Source organism: Triplophysa dalaica, chromosome 17, assembly GCF_015846415.1.
Source record: "Triplophysa dalaica isolate WHDGS20190420 chromosome 17, ASM1584641v1, whole genome shotgun sequence".
NCBI lineage: Eukaryota > Metazoa > Chordata > Actinopteri > Cypriniformes > Nemacheilidae > Triplophysa > Triplophysa dalaica.
In genome coordinates this window covers 15161387-15182043 of record NC_079558.1, presented here as the reverse complement: position 1 = coordinate 15182043, position 20657 = coordinate 15161387, and the positions used below count along the sequence as shown (strand labels likewise).

Below are 20657 nucleotides of genomic sequence, written 5' to 3'. Positions count from 1 at the left end.
CTTCGGTCATCCACCACAGTTGTTTTCCGTGGTCTTCCGGGTCTTTTGGTGTTGCTGAGTTCACCGGTGCGTTCCTTCTTTTTAAGAACGTTCCAAACAGTTGTTTCAGCCACGCCTAATGTTTTTGCTATCTCTCTAATGGGTTTGTTTTGTTTTTTCTGCCTAATGATGGCTTTCTTCACTGATAGTGACAGCTCTTTGGATCTCATCTTGACAGTTGACAGCAATAGATTCCAAATTCAAAGATTTATCTGCTCATTGTAATTAGGATAGTGAGGGAATAACACACACCTGGCCATGGAACAGCTGAGAAGCCAATTGTCCCATTACTTTTGGTCCCTTACAAGTGGGAGGCACATATGCAAACTGTTGTTATTCCTAAACTGTTCACCTGATTTGGATGTAAACACCCTCAAATTAAAGCTGACAGTCTGCAGTTAAAGCATATCTTGTTCGTTTCATTTGAAATCCATTGTGGTGGTGTATAGAGCCAAAAATGTTAGAATTGTGTCGATGTCCCAATATTTATGGACCTGACTGTACATACAACATATCGCACTTCTCGGTCTAAATGCCGGCACTGATAAAATCAGTGGAATGTAGTATGGACAACAACAGTAAGGTGTTTGTTGGAATCTAGAATATTGTGTGGGTGCCGTTATAGTTCCAGTAGAGTGTTTTGTAATTTTGTGTTCTGTGTATTTGTTTATTTTGTATTGTGTTTCCTATATGCGTTTGTTTATTGAAATGGCATAAAAACAGGGTTTGTGCAGCTTTTAAAAAGAAAAATTCCAGCACTTTTCAAGTACTTTCAATGTGCATTTTCATGCTTCTCCAGTATAAATACTCAATCACAATAAGTGATGATATTGTGCCAAAAAAGATCCTAAAATGACATTCCCAACTCAATATCAGTAGAAATTTTGACAGTGGTTTCTTTTAGAAGGATTTGGATCTTAACCCTTCATATGTAGCCGGCTACCACGTAGGAAGAATAACGGTCGGCGAAGCACGAGCTTCGCCAACCGAAGCTCGTGCTTCGGTTTTTCCAGCTATTTTATCTATTAAAAGTGAACTTGAGTTTCAAGCCCTTTATCCCAAATACAAGCATTTTTAAAACCTTGAAAAGACTGCATTAAAATATTTTTTCAGTATTTTCAGCACCCACACAAACCCTGATAAAAAGCTGCAACTAAGCAAATTCTGGTATGATTCAAGAAGGGGAGGAGCAATGACTATAAAATAGGTGTCAGAGCTCAATAGAAGAGGGGGTTGTGTATGAATGCTAACTGTGGCTCCCGCAGTTTTTATTGTCCTCACAATTGCAGTGAGCAATCTTTAAACATGGTGCAGTTTTGTTTTCAGTTTCCGGTCTCATGTTTATTTTCCATTGTGCTACCACATTTGTTTGGATTACAACTCTTCAAATCATCCACCTAACTGTGTGAAGTCCTGTCATATGGATCAATATGACTCCACACAATCGGAAAAAAAAAACAGTGACAAGAAAATTTCATTTTTGGCCATATAACCTTTATTAATTTAATCAGGTTGAGAAACAATTAACTTGATATTTCTCCAAGACCACTATCCCAGATTCCTTAAACTTGCACTGTAAACACAAGTTCTCTTATTATAATAAAAGGTTGAATATGGGGCCAATTTGCTCCAACAACAAAGACAAATGTATATGTTTGGTGTTTTGTGCATTGCAAAAGTAGACAAGTCTAATATATGAAACGGATCCAAAGTTGTACACGTGTGGAGAGCCAAGCCTTGGAACCTGCAGTCTGGTTACAGAATAAAGGCATTTTGGGCTCAGGCCACAATGGGATCAGTAGGAGCCCTGGTTCTGGTTCCTGTATCCTCCGCTGTAACCTCCGCTGTAACCTCCGCTGTAACCTCCGCTGTAACCTCCACGCTGATAGTTCTGCTTCTGCTGGTAGCTGCCTTTCTGATCTATTGGATGGACACACAGCAGAAAGAGAAATATTGCAATCTTAGAAATCAATCAATCACTGTCCAACAGATACCAAGAAACTGATATCGTCAAGGAAGAACAATATGGTGAGAAAGAACCAGGGAAGGCCTTTAAATTACCAAATGGTGAGCTGCCACCACATTTATTGAAAAAAGTAGGTGGATGAAAAGATAGATTAAATCAACAGGTTCATAACTACCTCGCTGGTAACCTTGCTTCTGCTGGTAACCTCCCCTCTGGTCTTGACCTGCACAGTAATAAGCACTTAGAAACACAACTGAACGTGCGCAATCACACACATTCTCTAACACCAGGCACTTATATACACACTTCTACTACTACACTTCAAAGCAGTAGCATCAAGTGACGAGAAGTGAAGAAGCGGTCAAATGCATGTTTGTGCATGCAGATGGCCGTGCATAAATAATAGTCACCTCTCTGGTAGCCTTGCTTCTGTTGGTATCCTCCTTTCTGATCTGTGTGGAGGAATCCAGTCATGTTAGATTGTGAAATCTACTCTCAGACAGTTATAATGTTATAGTACATTGTCCTCTCCTAAGCCGCGAGGCAAGTGTGATAAAGTCTTCAATTACTTCTGACATGTGTCAATTTCTTGAAATGGTTTAGATTTGATGCACATGGCATCATTATAGTCATCTTTAGCTTACAAACTAAAAATTCAATTAAATTGCAATCACCATTTTTTTACAGGTATTACTACCACATGCTATAAAGAACTTGACACATACACACGCATGCACACACGCACACTTTATAAATATAATATGTGAATATATATATGTATATATAAATGTATACAGTGGTCGCCAATAGAATTGTTAGTGATATAAATGCAGTGTTTTGCAAGGTTTGCAATGAAAGAGTAGACAAGTCCGTCTTATATTTGACCTCTCTGGTAGCCTTGCTTCTGTTGGTATCCTCCTTTCTGATCTGTGTGGAGGAATCCAGTCATGTTAGATTGTGAAATCTACTTTCAGATAATTATAAACTGTTATAGTACATTGTCCTCTCTAAAGCCTCGAGGAAAGTGTGATAAAGTCTTCTGATAAAACGACAGCTACTTGTGACATGTGTTGATTTCTTGAAATGGTTTAGATTTGATGCAGATGGCATCATTATACATCTTAAGTTTACAAACTAAAAACTCAATTCAATAACAATCACTATTTTTTTACAGGTATTACTACCACATGCTATAAAGAACTTGACACACAGACACACACACACACACTTACACTTTAGTCTTATAAATATAATATACAAATATATATAAATGTATACAGTCGTGGCCAAAAGTATTGGCAGTGATATGAATCCTGTGTTTTGCAAAGTTTCTGCTTAAAATGTAGTGGTGTTCATTCACATTGTTATAGATTATTATGTATTTTAAATGATTGCAGATAAAAACTCCCCAGACGTCAATCCATTTAGAGGAACTGTGGTCAATGCTCAAAAAGTGAGCGGATCAGCAGAAGCCCACAAACTGTGATCATCTCAAGAGCACTAATAAGGCAAGAAACATTCGCCATCAGTCAGGATTTGGCCCAGAAACTGATATCCAGCGTGCCAGAGCCGATTACAGAGATTATGAAAAACGAGGCCCTGACTCTTCGCATATATTATGTTTTTGCCAATAAACGCCTTTAAAACGTAACATATGCTAATTTGAGATCCGGTATACAATGTGGCAAAATAATCTACAAATTCAGAAGCAATAAACTTTGCAAAACACAAAATGTATGTCACTGCCAAGACTTTTGGCCCCGATTGTATACAATATAAACTTTATGTAATAATAACAACATGTATGCGATATTTCATAATTTCATGCTTTTCCCAATACAGGCACATCTCAAAAAATTAGAACATCATGAACAAATTATTTTTCTTTTGTAATGTAATTACAAAAGGCAAACTTTCTTATATTCTAGAGTCAATACACAGAAAGTGAAATATTTCAAGAGTATTTTTGTTGTAATTCTGACGGCTCAGAGGCACAGCTAAAACATTGTGGACCACTAAGCACCAGTTCTTTTTCTCATTAGCCCAAGTGAGACACTTCTGACATTGTTTCCGGTTCAGGACTGGCTTGCTTCTAGGAATGTGACCGCTGCAGCCCATTTTCTTTAACATGTCGAATGTGAGAAACTGGCCTTTAATTTTTTTGTAGCCGTCAGAATTCAAACAAAAAAAACTTAAAATATTTCCCTTTGTGTGTAATGAAACTAGATTATAAGAAAGTTTGCTTTTTGAAGTAAAATTACAAAAGAAAAATAACTTTTTTGAGATTCGTCTGTACAATGTATTTACTCTTGAGCTGCTTTGTAATATTGAAATAAATTTAATAGAAATGAAAAAGACTTTAGTATAGCCGTTTGCGCATAAAATTCCTATTATACCAAAAACACTACCTCTATTAAAGTAGCCTCCATAGACACCCTGTTTGAGGTCAAAGACACGTTCGTTGTTCTCTACCAAGCCACCAAGTTTCTCAGCCAGCTGAAGGGCCATGTTCTGCAGGGAGGTGGGTTCTGTTCTGTGCATCACCACAGTCTGGGTCGGTTGGTCCAGAGAAGCCTGAGAAAAACAGAGAGGAAGCACAAATAATATATGTATACAGCAAGGACAGAAGATGGAATAGTTCAACTGTTCAACATTGACTGTTCTTTGTACCATGAGCTCTTCATTGATGATCATCTTGCTGATAATGCTGTGCACTGTGGGTATCTCCAACTCAAACATGTCTGAAAGAATTTCCATTCTGTAAAACAAAGAGAGAGATAGAAATCAGTATTGTTCACACAATACTGGGACCAGTTGTAATGTTCAAGTAATGTTCAGTGTAAAAACAGGCTGCATACTGTTTTACATATAATCGCCAAGTCACACCGAACTGTTGGCAAACAACTAAACCAGGTGTTACTTCGTGTCGCGTGCACTGGGGAAAAAGTTGCACTTAAACTGCAAAGACTGCTCATCAGCCAGCAAGCATATGCATTGAGCACCTTTAAAAGGTGCATTAACCCACATCCAAACAGAAAAGGCCTGGTGTGTCCCAGGCTTAAGCGCTAATCACATGTACCTGATTGAATCATACACACTGCTGTAGGTGAAAAGGTAGGTCCGCAACGACTCCTCTTGGATCTTCCTGCAAGTTAGGAAAAAATGACAAACGTAAACAATACAATTTAAAACTTAAAAGTGATGAATGGATGATGATGGGATCTGTTGTCTTCCACTCCACCGCTGATGGCCATCAATCGGATGGGATCATGTTAGCGTATGAGGTAAAGTAATAAAGTTTTACAAATGTTGCGTATAATTGTGGTCTAGAACTAAGTGACTGCTCGAAACAATCTAGTGGGTTGACACTACTTCCGCATTTGTCTACAACACTGTTGTCATGAGGTTTCTACGTCAGTTAAGATGATAACAAAGGGTAACGCGGATATGACGTCATTGACAGGTCACTCCACAGCACTATGTCACTGTTTAGAATGGCGATTTCTCACATTTGAGATATTGTTTGTACTCAGCTGAACAAAATATATAACACTGGCCTAGTGGGTTTTAGATATTTCACTGCAAAATTGTTACACACTGTAATTAAAGACACAACTGCCTGAAGCTCACATCACCGGATGATCATATCATACATCTGATGTCAAACATACTTCAAGTGGCTGGATGTGAAGCATATACCTGACAAGCATTTCCCGTACACGCTGGGTTTCTGGGAACAGATCCCACACCTTGCTGTTCATCTTTTCATTGATAATAAAGGAATGGCAGGTTCTCCAGTCTCCCATCTTCATAGCTTTGCTGGCAGCCACGACATGCTCTCTCATACTCTCAGGAGGACCTGTGGTAGACATTGGGGGATCGCTAGTGGGTTAAAGAAGTCTTGCTCCCTTTCACGTGACAAACAATGAATGACACCCTTTCTTTGCTTTTTCTCACCTAGCAGTGGCTGTCTCTCGCCCACCCTAAGCTGGTGGTGGAACTGTTTGCTGATCATCCTGCGACGGGCATCAAACTCATGGGCTGCCATGTAAGGGATCTCCAGCAGCATGGCTGACACCAGGTACACACACTCGAGAAGCTCCAGGTTAATGTGCATGTGGAATGGGACCTGCATAAAGCAGTTTGAAGTGTTACACGTAACATGTCAGACATTAAAAGCTTACTGCTAGATTCCCGCCAGGATTTACCTGTCGCCTCTTTTCGATCTTCTCCTGTTCAGCGTTTCTCTCCTGCATATTCCTCATGAGGAGCCCCTGCCCCAGTAGCTCTTTAGCTCTGCCGCTCGACTGGATGTCCAGGAGGGCGTTGTGCGCATCTTTGATCATGCCTTGACGAAAAGCACAGATGCCGAGCTGCACCATGGTCCTGTTGTACAGGATCTGAGAAAGAGGACCATAAAAAGAACCGCCGATCAATTTCTTGGCTGAACGTTGTCTTTTAGAAGAAAAATGTTTGAAACCGAGTTTGTGTGTACCTGGACGGGAGGGTCGGCGTGTTGGATGTTGTCTTGTAGGTGGCTCATAAGCATGAGGTCTCTTGCCTGGTACCAGCGGCTGTGCAGGGCATGATGGTAGATGTGGCACAGAATGGCGCAGGTGCGGATTCGGTCCGTGCGGTCCTTGGAGTAGATGAACTTACACAAGCGGTCCATTATGACAGCGCTATCCTCTCCCTCACTTTCCTCCTGATCCTGTTCAGACTAATGAAAAAAGGCATGAAGATACAGTAAGAGCATTTTACACTTTCTTTGTAAAAGTCGTCTAACAGGCTTTAGTTATACGATGTTGAGAACAATAAATATCCATATGGCATATTATTTCAACAAGTATATTCATGAATTTTAAGCTAAAAAGCAGTATCGTTTCACTATAGAACCTTAAATGTACCACATTGTCAATATTTGAAGAACTGTCTTCTTGCACCTTAGTAATAAAAACTCTTGTTCACGTTTATGACCTCAAGCCTAAACTTTTCTGTTACTGTAGGCTCTGTAAATACCCTCCAGATTTTTGGAAACACTGTAGCTAGAGTGCTTACTACGAACAAACACATCACATGTTTTTACAGAAACAATATAACTTTCTGTAAAGCAGCATCCCAGCAAACACAGTACGTTCTGAAGACATCACCAATTCGTCTTCATTTGGTCACCATGACATTACTTTGTGACCTCGATCTGAAGACGTCTTGGCAACGTTCCATCTTTAAAATTTTTGCTAACGTTCCAGGGACGTCCTAGCCAAGTCCTTAAATACTGTTGTGAATAAATCCCATGGAGAACATTGAAGCAACATGATGTACTGGTCTTCAGATAACCTGGAGACTGGTCCTTTGACTAATGAATCTGCTCATTTTTTCTACTTAAGTTATTATTTTGAAAACGTGTGATCAGAGTAAAATCTGTTATAATGTCAAGACGAATGCAATAAATCCGACTTCTGACAGCTATTAAACAAGAGTTTCATTCAATACCACAATTAAAACTGCGTTTCTATTTACTTAGTGCGTGTACACGTCTTCTCTGTTCTGCAAAGAGCTGCGCTCGCAACATTTCAACGTCAACGGTCATTTCTTTTTACCTCACTGCTTGATATTATTTTACCTGTTTATTTATATTCTTTCTTTACACCTTACAGGCATGGGAGTAAAAACATATTTTAGTGATTTTCGATCGATTTGGCAAGTATAAATGAACAGACCCTGATGTTTGTGAGTGTGACTAAAGAAGCTTTTAATTGACTAACAATGTGACTGTTTGGTCTTTAGGATGTGCTCATCACATCCCAGAAACTTTATTTGGTACGTCAATGTGATGGATGTAATCACCATGTCCCAACAACGTCCAATGTTATGTCATCACGACGAATATAATAATCACAAAGTTACGTTGCTGGAACGTTATTATGGTACGCCGTGGGAACGAATATGGCATGATCCAGTTACGTGGTCACAATGTAACTGTGTTAGCTGAGATTGTAGTGTTTATTGTTGACTTACCTTGGTCTCTCCCTGCAGACCCAGGCTGCGACGATGTGCTTTGTAGTCAAACTTGTAATAAGTGTGCATGATCCTGCGCAGATAGATGCGACACACTTCCTCTGTGCTACCTTTAGTCTCCAGATACTCCAGCAGCCGGTCAATGACGCCGCACACACGGCCCTCATCCTTCAGGTTATCTACATACTCTGCAAGAGCGTGATAGGAACCGGTATCAGGGCACAACAGATGAAAATGTAAAAGCATTTTTGACCCAATCAAACGGAAATCTACACACCCTGTGAATGAGGGTCTGTGTTCTGCATGATTTTGGTGAATTCCTCATCCATTCTTTCCACTAGAGTCAGAATACAGCCACGTACACGGAACGGCTGAGGAAACATTGTTACAATGGCCAACAAGTCAATTTGTAAAGCTTATAAGGTAAATGGTGAGAAAAACCTAAAAGCAATCTCTAAATTTAGCATTCGAGTTGAATCAAAACTCCTACAGTGTTCCATGATGCTACTGTCCATGGTTGAACATCGTAATGCATCAAATTAGGGATGCACCGAATAAAAATGAAACACTTGGTCATTTATTTTTTAACCATTGCATAAACTGAATGGTCAAAATGGGCTTTTCTATATTTTGTCTTGCTTTCAATATAATAAAATATAATGTAACCTAAAATAAAATTAAGCAAAACAAGTAAATACAATTTGAGTCCTCTTCCTTATTCAATGGGCTAACATTATAAAAGGCCTAAAAGTGACTGCTGAAAGAATGTAATGTTCTCTGTATGCCTACAACAAAATAGTTCATAAAAAAAATATGTAACTCAAGTATAAAAAAAGATGAAGGCTTTACCCTAGAAATAAATGTGACATGTTATGCTGACCTGGTCTGAGATGGCCAGATTTTCACTGTCCTCTGCAATATTTTCTCCAATGAAGATGTTGTTGTTGTTAAACAGGATGTCCAGCAGCTCATCAATGCAGTCCAAACACTTTTTCCACATATCGGCCTAAAAGAGAAAGAAAGGGAGGGAGGAAGGGACAAATAAAATGGAAGTTGATTTACATTTCGAATGGGCATTATGTTACATGATGTTCATGTAAATTGAGATATGAATGATTATGTATAATGGTGACATTTATTGTTTGCTGGGAAAAGCATGAAACATGAAATCCATGTGCTATATAACCAAGAAGTGAAAAAATACTAATTAGCTTTTTTTAACCTCCCATCAGGACCTGATGAGTCCATGTACAAGGCTCCATGGTGTTGAAATTATGCCGACATTCGTGACTGAAAAAGGCTGTTGAAAATATTTAGACAATGGTGCGAGTGACCCAGTCGAACTAATGAATACCTGTATGATATTGCAGAACTACTACCTAAGCCTAACTCCCAAAATGCATCTGCACTTCACAACATCTCTTACAGCCATGATGTGTGTGACGAGATCTCGTGGCAAGAGACCCGACTAGTCTCACGAGATCATGTAATCCTACCTGCTACTGGCATGAAAGGGGCAGAGCTCAAAATTGCAACCATTTTAGTCTCATATGCTCACTTAATTGAACCTGTATGACCTAAAAATATATGTGCACGTTTTGTTGTGGTGCGGCAGGTAAAAAAGCAGGTGCTACATTATTTTTTTAAGAGCCATATAACATGAACTTTCATTTTTTAATAAAAAAAAATATTGTCCTGTTGTGTCTAAATCTTCCCTCTCAAAAAGTTTTTCTTCCAAGTTGTTTTCCATCAAAAGCAAGGTCATACAGGACTTTTTTCTTAATTCCACCCTAAAATTTGGTAAAAATCTGCATAATCACACAGAATAGTTTGAAATGTGTTCAAATTTGTACACAAATATAAATGTGTTCAAATAGTCTTCAAAAGCTGCTTCTCTATGCATTTAAAGGCAGATGACACAGAATAGGTTCTGCTCATTTAAGAGAGGCAGAGAAGTGTTATTGATTCTTGCCAAGATTGATTAAACCTTACCAAATTCTTCTGAATTCATTTGAACCAACAGAAAAGGTGCATGTCAATACCATATTTATACATGATACTGTAAGAAAAAGTAGGCTGTATATTATATTTTATTAGTTCATTATGGAGATGGTGGTCTAGTGGGTTAAACCACTGAACTGGTAAATCAAAGGTTGCTGGTTCGATCCCAGCATCCACCACCAGTGTGTCCTTGAGCAAGACACTTTACTCCATGTTGCACCAGGGGGATTGTCCCTGTAATTTGTGCACTGTAAGTCGCTTTGGATAAAAGCGTCTGCCAAATGACTAAATGTAAATGTAGTCAGTCGCATCTGCCGCTAAAGCACCTCTTGAGGTCGGGAAATGCACCTTCCCTTACACCGGCACAGCTCTCTCTCTCGTTAGCATGTGTGTTTTTTTAAGTGTTTCACTTCCGTTGGAAACACTATAGAAACCAGTGGAGACCTACGCAAAAATATCACTCGCAAATGAATATTTTTACTCCCAGGCGCAGTCTGGAACCCTGTTACTTGCGTATACTGTCGGGCGGCCTTAGTCAAATCATACCACAAACTTCTGTGTGGTTACACGAGGCCTTTCAGGCAGGTCTGTGAGCATTCGTTTTTAAATAGAATGCATCTTTTGTTCCAACACTTACATTTTTTGCAATTTTACATGTCTAATACATGCACGGCCAATTTATAGCACACCAAAGATACAGAAATAGACGTTTTCGCACCATATGACCCCTTTAAATAAACAGCGCAAGCAGGCATTACTGACACGTTGGATTAGTGGCATTGACTTGCAGCAATACTTAATCTGGTTTAAGATTTCAGTGGGGAGTAACAATGTTGAAACAGCACTGTTCACACAGGTATTTCATAGCAAAGTTTGTCCTGAAAGTAAAGGGCTTCTTTTTGTTCCTCCAGAAATCTAGTGGCTTGTAATAGACAAAAGAGTAGATAAATAAGTAAACTATTATGACAATCTGAGAAAATTGTCCAAGCACCCACTCTGCATTTATACTACAGCAGTTTGCCAATACAACAACAGGTAAATTCACATTAGCACACATCCACCTCTTGGCCTATGTCTCACCTTCATGAAAGCGGCCAGGTTGGGGTTGTAGTCATACAAGGAGGCGATAATGTTGAACTTGATTTTGACAGAAATGCCCTCGCCGAGGTTATGCTCAACAGAAATGGCTGCAAGAGCATGCAGTAGCTCGATCTGAAAAGCTCTGCGAGACAAAAAAGGAAGCAAACATTCTCAAAACAAAATATGGGTTTTTACATGGTAAAGTAAGAAAATATTTCTAATAACAGGGGTTCTTAACGCTTTTATACCTGTCTGTTCCTTTCTTGCCTCGTGCCTGCAGGATCTCATGGAGTTTTTTCACCACCACAGGAGGGTTGATCTCTGTGCCTTTTGCAAACATTTTGGGCTTTTCCTTCACCAGTGGCACACCTCCCTTCACTTTCTCCCACACTCCCTCCTCTGCCTCTCCTCCCTCTTCCTCGCCATCTTCCTCAGCTCGCTCCTTCTTCTTGTGTCTCTTCTTCCTTTCATCCTTGCGTTCGGACTGCTTGTCACCATCTAGAGTTCTGAGTGGTACATAGGGAGATTTAAACATGTTCATGAAAATAAACACAAATAGTACACAGCCTGAGACTGAAGCTCCTACTTTTTAAGGAACGCCACAGCCAGGGATGCTGCAGTTCCTTCGTTGTCCTCACTGTCACTACCGCTGTCCTCAGTGTCCGAACTCCAATCTTCATCTTCATCACTATCAGACTCTTCATCCTAACATCAAAACAAACCATGATACACACACACCCACACATTAACATTGTTGTATCCGCAATGTAGTAAAATCAAGTGCTCCCAAAGGAAGACTTGGCACAAATTGAAAATCTAACACCTGGTTTTTATTTAGGAAATGGAACATTTTTAAATAGCTACACTAGATGAAAAAATTTAAAAAACATGGGTTTTGGTCTGTTAGTTGGGTGAATCCGTGTCAACTCGATCAGAGGTCCTCGGCTCATATTTTTACACAAGCAAGACCAACATCAGCAGTGATGAAAGCCAAAATATTAAGAAATGAATTCATTTGTAGAGGGAAGTAAAAAAAAAATCAGCTTAAATTTGGAGCAAAATTTGAGTGGGTAAAAATCTGCCAAATATGCAAGCATCAATTTTATACGATTTATTTTTAGATAGGTATATTTGTTAGTAAAGCTGTTCGTTTTAGCAATCCTTGATGCATTTAATGCCAATGATGACAGCTCAAAAATGAATAAAGGGCATTAGTTTGTGTTCTTTTTACAGAATTTACATGCCTCTTTATAATTCTTGTACTTCACAAACCTTTCTTTCGGGAACTACATTTTTAAGGCCTTATAAGGTTCGGTCCTAGAGATATAAGGATCTAAATATGGCTGCATGAGAAAACTGTGAAACCAAACCTGGGTCATTTTTCAAAATTCTGATGAACAAATAATGTTGAAACTAGAAATGTATATTTTTTCCTTCTATCAACACGACTGCATTGAACATAACCATTTCACTTTTGGCCCCGAGCTACTGATGCTGGTTTTGCATCTGTAGAAATAGAAAAAAATTGAGCAGGGGAAATATTCAAAATTTGGTTGATTTGACACGAAATGATCCAGTTGCATTTCAAGGTATGGCTTTAGAAAATGAAGCACAAACCATAGGATCTTAATTGCATACAAATCCAGAAAGGTTCTTAAAACATTTTTTTTTTTAAATTTGTTATATTTGACTGAAATTTTGGGGGTTGCGAGAGTCATATTGTTGATGACAGGACTTACAGCAGCACCCTTGAGGAACTTGCTGGCCTCTGGGGCTTTCTTCTCCTCTTCTTGAGGCTTCTTTTTCATGAAGCTTTTGGCTGTCACACCGTCATCCCCTCCCTCTTCATCACTCTCAGCAGACGACCCTCCTGAACAAATACAACCTTTCAAAACACAATTTCAAAACAATCAATCTACAGGAGCTCAAAGATACCGCAATAAGGGAAAGCTACCACTCTCGATTTCATCCTTCTCCTCCTCTTCATCAGCGGACTGCTCTGGGTTCTGAAATGAAAACCAGAGAAACAGGACTGGCACTGCAGAACCGCTCCAAAATCACAAACAAGTCCATATTATATAAGTGGATTCGGCAGTACCTCTTTGTAAGTAGCAATCTCCGTTTCAAAATCTCTGTTGTATTTGCGAATCTTCTGGCGCAGCGTGCTCAAAGCTTTAGCGTTGTTTTTGTTCATCTTCTTTTTCCCTTCCTTATCCTCCCACAGCTATTGAGAAAGACAAACTTATTCCTCACCCATGTTGCAGCTGGTCAAGCAGCATTTTTTAAGAAAATCATATTCAAATATTTGTTTATTTCACTTAAGTTAGTAAAGATGTCATTCCACATCAAGTGATGTATGTGTGAAAGAGGATTCTAATAGTGTTTTCTGCAGCGGTAACTTAATCCTGTGACGTCATTTTTTATTATGAAAAACTACCAGTTCAAATAGCATTTTTAATGTTCTTATTTTTCCACACATTTTCAATATTTGTAGACAGCCCTAAATCCTTCACTAGACTTTTTCAGCGTCTACTACACACCTGATTCAGGTAGTCCTCCAGATCAGCTAGCAGGCGGATGTAAAACTGCGGCACACCCTCTTTGTCCATGATCGTTTTACTTTTCAGGAAGGAACGACACAACTGCTCAAACTCCTCCAGACATTTGGAAATGTCTCTGATCTTCATAGCATTGCGAATCGTCTTGATTAAGTTGGTGAGCTCTTCAAACCTGGAAAAAACAACCAGTAGCGTGAATAGCAGATTAAGAATTTAGTGAATTTAGACTGATAAAACAAGATCATTTTAATCTGGAGGTTTTAACAGATTTCCTCAAGATTCAACTTTCTAGTTACATCATGAATATACATCAATTTTAATAAATGAATAATAACAAAAAAACGGTGAGAAAGTGAAAAATAAAATCGTGCAGTCAGGGTAAGTTGTGTAGAGTTATTCTTTTGTATTTACATAACGTACATTTTAAAGTGGATGTTACACGCGCAATTTATTTTCCTCTTATATCAATCTCATGTTAATCTTGAGTAACTATAGAGTAGTATTGCATACTTCATATCTTCAAAGAGTCTTTAGTTTGTTCACTTTTATAGAAGACAAATACAGCTGTACGATTATTTCCGAAACCAGACGACCTCCTGAAGGCGTGCAGGGGGGGCGGAACTACAGGTAAATGCGACATCACACCATCACATTATCCCGCATAACTATAACTTTGGGAGATGGTGGTCTAGTGGGTTAAACCACTGAACTGGTAAATCAAAGGTTGCTGGTTCGATCCCAGCAGCCACCACAAGTGTCCTTGAGCAAGACACTTTACTCCATGTTGCTCCAGGGGGATTGTCCCTGTGATAAGTGCACTGTAAGTCGCTTTGGATAAAAGCGTCTGCCAAATGACTAAATGTAAATGTGTTGTTTACCTTGTGCAAGTATGTGGCGATTGCCAACAAAACACAGACATTTGGTTCACTTACTGCATGCGGTTCATGCCGTGAACAAACAGACACACCTAAACTACACTAACGCAAGAGTAACAAGACGCAGCCCATCTTGAGGCAGCGCAGATAAACTTGATGGTAAGCAGGTTTCTCGCGTCGCTTGACTCTTTGGCGGGCTCTTTCGCCTTGCCAACATAGGGATCCAGAATTAGAAGACACTTTCTGAAACAATTTGGAGTGCTGGGGGAGTGTATCAAGTACAGATATACTAAATCTTACACCCAACTCGCTTTTTAAGAAGTTGACCATGTTAAGCATGAGAAGCCAGCATGTTTAGCACGAAGTCAGAATGCATGACATAGCATGATCGCTCCACTTTAATGTTGAAAAATTTAGTAACGTTAAAAAAAAAAGAAAAACGAAGAATACATAAAAACGGATTTTAAACTGGTAAATCATACAAACACAGTCTGTGAAACAGTTTATTTTATTTGCATGTTATTGATAAGAAAAACAAGCAGCCTATTTTACTCTGGTAAAAGTCCCTCAGCCGGCTAACAAGCTGACAGTGGAGAAAACAAGCTGCTCTTCAAACTTTTTTTATAACAAAACTGCATCAATGCATCAATACTTCAAAATTAAACATCTGGCTTACAGACTTTATTGAAGATGAAACATTAACCATTTCATTTGCACTTATATTTCGAAGAAAATACAAAGGTAAATATAAATAAAATTCAACCTAACATTGAAGAATAAACAGTTTTGCAGTTGCTCATTGTTTTCCATGCTGATGTTGTTCTGTACCAGACCCTGAAAGCTATTACGCAATCGCCATGGACAGAGTTTTCTGTAGTGAATGTACTCAGATTATTCCCTCCCAGCCTACCCACCCGTCAATGATCGACAACCCATGAGCATTACCACACTCAGGAATGCATAGAGTATGCATGTATATCAATATATCAATGTCGGTAACAGCCCTACTGCGAGGGCAGTAAGTAGCATAAAGAAATTTCAGAAAAATAATTGAATTCATTTGAAAGTTCATCAGCCGCTGTATATTGTGGAAGACCAAGGGTTTCAGGCGATTTATGTCCTACATGGATTTACATTACACTGTGGGAGGGCGATAATATTTCACTGATGTGTGCCTGCCACAGTTTTACCAAACAGTGTTTATACAAGCAACAGCCTTCACAAGACCCATCACTAAGCCCCGCCCCCTTAGATACTAGCTTGGACAAACGTTCTCCAATGTCTTACAATGAAAGCTGTCAGTGTGTAAGCCTTGTCCCTTTTCCAAACATTTTGCATACACTCTAGTTGGGGAGCATTCTAGGGGTACTTAAACACATCATGGAGAGATGTATAAATTATTTAACAAGTAGCCCAGGCACAGTGTTTTACAATTTTTGTAGCATAAACACTGTGAAAAAACACATTACAAATGAGTGCGAGTGTATGTCACATGTCCATGTTGAGCCCGCGCATATTATTCATCAAAACTTTGATCTAGAGAAAAGTTCTTCATTCTCAAGAAATTTCAGGGTCACACACACTGCAGAGACTCTTGCTTCTGCATTCAACGACATGTATCGAGGCATGGGGAATCCCGAAGAAAATAAATGCACGTTACTGTAAGGGATAATGTGAATAACACGGAAAAGCTGTGCATGCTTCACTCCAGCTTTCCACGGCCGAGGGAGGTGTGTCAGCTTTGCTGATTTACTCGCCTCTGGAAAACTCATTGTCGGTCATATCACACACTCGTTTGCTTACTGGAGACTTCAAAGTATTCTGAAACAACTGGAACAGCCCATCAAGAGACCAAAACATATGAATGCCCAAATTATGGCAGGGCCGGTCAAAATTATAATAAAAGTTAGGGTAATAGTTTTATTGTATTATGAGCTTATTTATTAAGATCGTATAGGTAACAAAAAAAACTAATAACTAGACATTAAAAAGGTTTGAAATGAATTAATGCATAATAATCGTTCAACCTCGATTATTCATCAGACTATAATCGTACCAACAAAATCTATAATCGTCGCATCCCTAAAAAAGAATTCTCCCATAAATGTGGGCCACAATCATTGCCACCCTTGAATTTAATACATTCTGCAACCTCAATTTATAAGAAAATCAGCCAAGTCTTTTCAGTCTGACGAGGTTTGAGAATACATTGAGAGTCATTCCTCCATAAAGAATTTCTTCAGATCCTTCCATTGTTGGTGTTCCCTCTTCTTCAGTTCATCCCACTCATTTTTATATGGAGTTCAGGTCAGGGAACTGGGGGGGATACGCCGGGATCTTGATTTTTGTGTTGAGTAACCCATTTTTTCTGATTTGGACGTTTGTTTTGAACCAATGCGCTGATGGAAGATCTAACCCGGACCCATTATAATATTTCTAATGGAGTTAATCAGGTTTTTTTCTATTGGTATTTGATATAATACATGATGTCATGTATCTGAACAAGATGTCCAGAACCTCTGGTATAAAAGTAGGTCCCACAACAGTGAAGATGTGGCGGTATATTTAACTGTGGACATCGGGCACTTTTATCCACCAATCCTTTCTTTTATTACAGGGTATACAAAGGAATCATGGAGCTAAATTTAATACTTAATATGTATGAAAAGAGTCTAAATAAAGGTCTTAAGACCTCGTTGCCACTTCAAGTTTTAACTGCTTACATTGGCGAAGCGATAACTTAACTTACTATATACTGCTTGTAAGATAGCACAACTCAACAATCTTTGTTTGTGAAAACTCTTGATCAATGCAACATAATTCAGAAGGGTGAGAACGAAGCACAAGATATGTAATTGAGTGACTACCCCAATGCAAGGTTTATAAGACAGAGAAACCAGCTTTATGGCAAGCACTTAGCATGTGGGACCGCAATGTGTTTTTTCTTAGGCTATGCCAATTTCATCCTGACACACAGAGCAGCAAGTCTCACGGTAGGTCATTCCCGAGATGGCCCTCAGCCATGGTTCAACATCTTATCCTCCAACCATTTGCATAAAAACTTGCCTTTATACTTCAGTCAACGATGTTGTTTAACAACCGGTTGTAAATAGACCTCAAACTATATTCTCATACACACTGATTAAATTCAGGCAAACTTTAGCATATGACCTCTTTGGACAAATATGAAAATATGATACACACTTTAATGTCTTATAGAATAAGGGCCTTAATTTTCTCTAACTTGATTAATAATTTTTTTTTATCTTTTTTAAGATACCCTGTATTATTGCTGCCAAAATAAGTTCATTTTTTGCACGAGCGGACGATTTTTTTCTGACACTAAAATTCAACTTCTAAACTTCTGCAATTCTCCATCTGTGATGTTAAAAAAAAAAAAGTATTTGGCCACTCAAATTATTCTCTTTGCAGTGCATTAAGACAATAAAAACCATATATTCGCTTTCAGGCATATTTACAACATCTTCAGTCCATTAAAACTTCGTAATGCGATGATGTATTGTAGTTCCATCAGCGCCACCAACCATAGAGGAGTAAAATAGCAGTTGGCGATCAGCCCCAAGTTCGTTGGTCATTTGCATCGCTTAATCACATCGCGTCGATTCTGAAAAGCCCTTTATTCACCATCATCACCAGCAAAACTGTGGTAAAAATATTATTTAAAAATTAAGCACTAACCGCTTATCCTTGGCACTTCGTACCACTCTCTTGGTGTCCTCCTCCTCATCACTTAGCAACAGACCCCTACAGATAAAAAAAGCAAGTTCAATTTCTGCTTCAAAACAGGTAACAATTAAAAAAAAAATCAAAAACATGAACTCACTGCTTATTAAAAGTAGTTCCGGTTGCTTTTGGGGTGATCTCATCGGCGGACAATGATTCTTCCGACTCGCTGTCGGATCCGGTGGCGAAAAAGCGGGACATGATGTACGTGTATTACCACTAAAAACAGAAATGCATAATATAGGGTAAACTTGCCTATAAAGCTCACCAAAATCTACATTAAGACATTTTTAGTGCTTATTATATTAATTTTAGTACAAAAAATAATTGAAAAATTTATTTTTATTAAGATTTTGAATATACAAAAAAAAACATTGAGACAAATTTTTTCCCATGTATTGTGCCATATTATCCCCTTTTAAATCAATGGAGCCAATTATTAAAATAGTACTATAGCTAATGAATTCTTATAAATTAAGTCACTTAATTCTGCACTTAAAACCCACCAGATTGCAGCATTTACTTTTAAAATGCAACATTTTCTTTTGGGGGGAGTATGCCCAAGACCCCCCAAGAGGAAAATACGTTTAGCCCCCATAACCTCCCAAAATTCTGTGGGAAACAATACACATACATATCTACACATATGTTTCCTTGAGAAACTGTGTAGTGTTCATGTGAGTGTCAGATATAATGCACACCTTTTAGATTATTGATATTTATTATAATAAACCTTCAAATCATATGCAAAAATGGCTATATTTCACTGCTGTATGGGTTCATACACAAATAGACAAATGTTAAAGCTCAATAGCATTGAAGGGGAATGACTGCCATAAAACTAACAGTAGAGTGCTCATGTGTGTGTGTTGCACACCTTTAGACTATTGATATTTATTAAAATAAAATGTAAAATCATATGCAATTATGCCTATACGTATTGATATTTAGCTTGATGTAATGGTATATTTGTGTATGAGCACATACAACAATTAAACATTTCGTTTCTCGTAAAAGATAGACTATTTGTGCAGCAAAGGACGTAAAATTACACGATTAACAATACGATAAAAAAAATACGTAGGATGCTACGACGCGCAATTATAAATAGTTGCCTATGTACAGACGTGTAAGTTAGACGTCCGCGAAAACGTGCGACCGGCTTTTCCAGGCCTAACGGTATTGAAGCGCATATGTGTTAATCCCGTAAACCTCAAAGACATCATATGAGACTGTAGAGGAACTTGCCTGTTTGCTGTTGAAAGAGTAAAAACTACCGTTTGTGAATCTTCTTTGTAAGGATTTTAGATCCAGAGTTGCAATTTTATTACAAACGACGGCACGCGTCAAAGCCTTATCGGCATTTCCGGAGAGAAAGGAAGCTGTAATAGAGGCGCGCCAACCCTACTGCTGACACTACTCTAGTGCCGCCTAACGCTCTGGAGCGATAGTTGCGGGATATTACTTGAGCTGCGACTAAATTTGCTCACTCGTTTACTCATTCACTGTTCCCTATATAGAGAATTGTAAAAAGTCCACTATATGGGGAAGGTAAGAATGAAAACGAGTGAACGATTTCGGACACTGTCGTAATATAACGTGCGCCTGACTGTCGGGAACACATAACGCGTATATAACACCAGCTGTGTGGCTTTAAGGATGGTTTAATAAAATGATAAAGTTAATTTTCACCTTATTTGACATGTTTTTGTATCCGTCCTTAATAAACATAACATAACAACTGTTGATAATGCGTAATAATGTGCAATCAGAAGTTTAACAACAGGAGCAGATACGAAGTCATTTATTATAACGGGATAAACAGTCTTTTTGAGCCCATAACAGTTGTAACTTCGGCAGTTTAAAGATGAATTTTGTTGATGTTGATAATATACTACTCTATATTACGTCATTATTCGTATTTGATGAATCGGGCAACCGGACTATAATTTTTTTTCTCTCTCCCCTCTCTTTCCGGTCGCTTTTGTTAATGGTACTGTGAACATGAATGTATTGTTTTATTATATGTCATTAGAATAAAAAATACTGACAATTTACATTTTGCATTGAAACATCGCTAAAAAAGTTTCCAATTTTTCCTGTAAGCTTAGTGAATATTAAGACATGAGTGTTTAACTTTTTTGACCTTTTGTGCAGAAACTAGTTGGACGACAAGATGGACAATGCCAATGTTTTCAGTATTGTTTTGTGCATTAATATAATTGTTTTAACATGCTAAATAAATTTAAGATAGATCAACAGATAAAGCCCTTGAATACACTGAAGTAGTGGATAACACTGAATTATGATGGAATATTTTTTAGTACAATCATTTTTTTACATACTATATAATTCCTTTGCACAACGGCCAATAGT

At 38.4% G+C, this 20657-nt stretch overlaps 1 protein-coding gene across 3 annotated transcripts; it reads right to left on the bottom strand.

Annotated features, from left to right (window-relative positions):
- Window positions 1-1511: 1511 nt before the first annotated feature.
- On the bottom strand, window positions 1512-19661 carry eif3c (eukaryotic translation initiation factor 3, subunit C). 3 transcript variants are annotated; one of them, XM_056771588.1, is made up of 24 exons: window positions 19530-19661; window positions 18382-18500; window positions 18237-18302; window positions 13645-13834; window positions 13203-13328; window positions 13059-13110; window positions 12844-12974; window positions 11691-11809; window positions 11353-11610; window positions 11105-11246; window positions 8904-9029; window positions 8301-8394; window positions 8024-8211; window positions 6501-6725; window positions 6214-6405; window positions 5963-6134; window positions 5705-5864; window positions 5085-5150; window positions 4676-4763; window positions 4414-4579; window positions 2891-2932; window positions 2416-2457; window positions 2181-2228; window positions 1512-1959 (listed from the first exon to the last, which is right to left on the bottom strand). In XM_056771588.1, exons 2-24 carry the CDS (start codon window positions 18480-18482, stop codon window positions 1835-1837), a joined length of 2919 nt encoding a protein of 972 aa, XP_056627566.1. In that variant the 5' UTR covers window positions 18483-18500; window positions 19530-19661; the 3' UTR covers window positions 1512-1834. The 3 variants fall into 3 exon arrangements, with proteins under 3 accessions (XP_056627566.1, XP_056627567.1, XP_056627568.1); XM_056771589.1 differs by lacking the exon at window positions 2416-2457; XM_056771590.1 differs by lacking the exon at window positions 2891-2932.
- Between the last annotated feature and the right edge of the window lie 996 nt (window positions 19662-20657).

Bases quoted from the DNA above. Each gene is read 5' to 3' on its own strand.
- eif3c (XM_056771588.1), bottom strand. From the start codon at position 18,482: ATGTCCCGCTTTTTCGCCACCGGATCCGACAGCGAGTCGGAAGAATCA. The intron at 13,329-13,644 runs GTGTGTAGTAGA...CTTTCTCAATAG, and splicing joins TGGAGGACTACCTGAATCAG to CTGTGGGAGGATAAGGAAGG. The intron at 6,726-8,023 runs GTAAGTCAACAA...TTTTTTCATTAG, and splicing joins GTCTGCAGGGAGAGACCAAG to TCTGAACAGGATCAGGAGGA.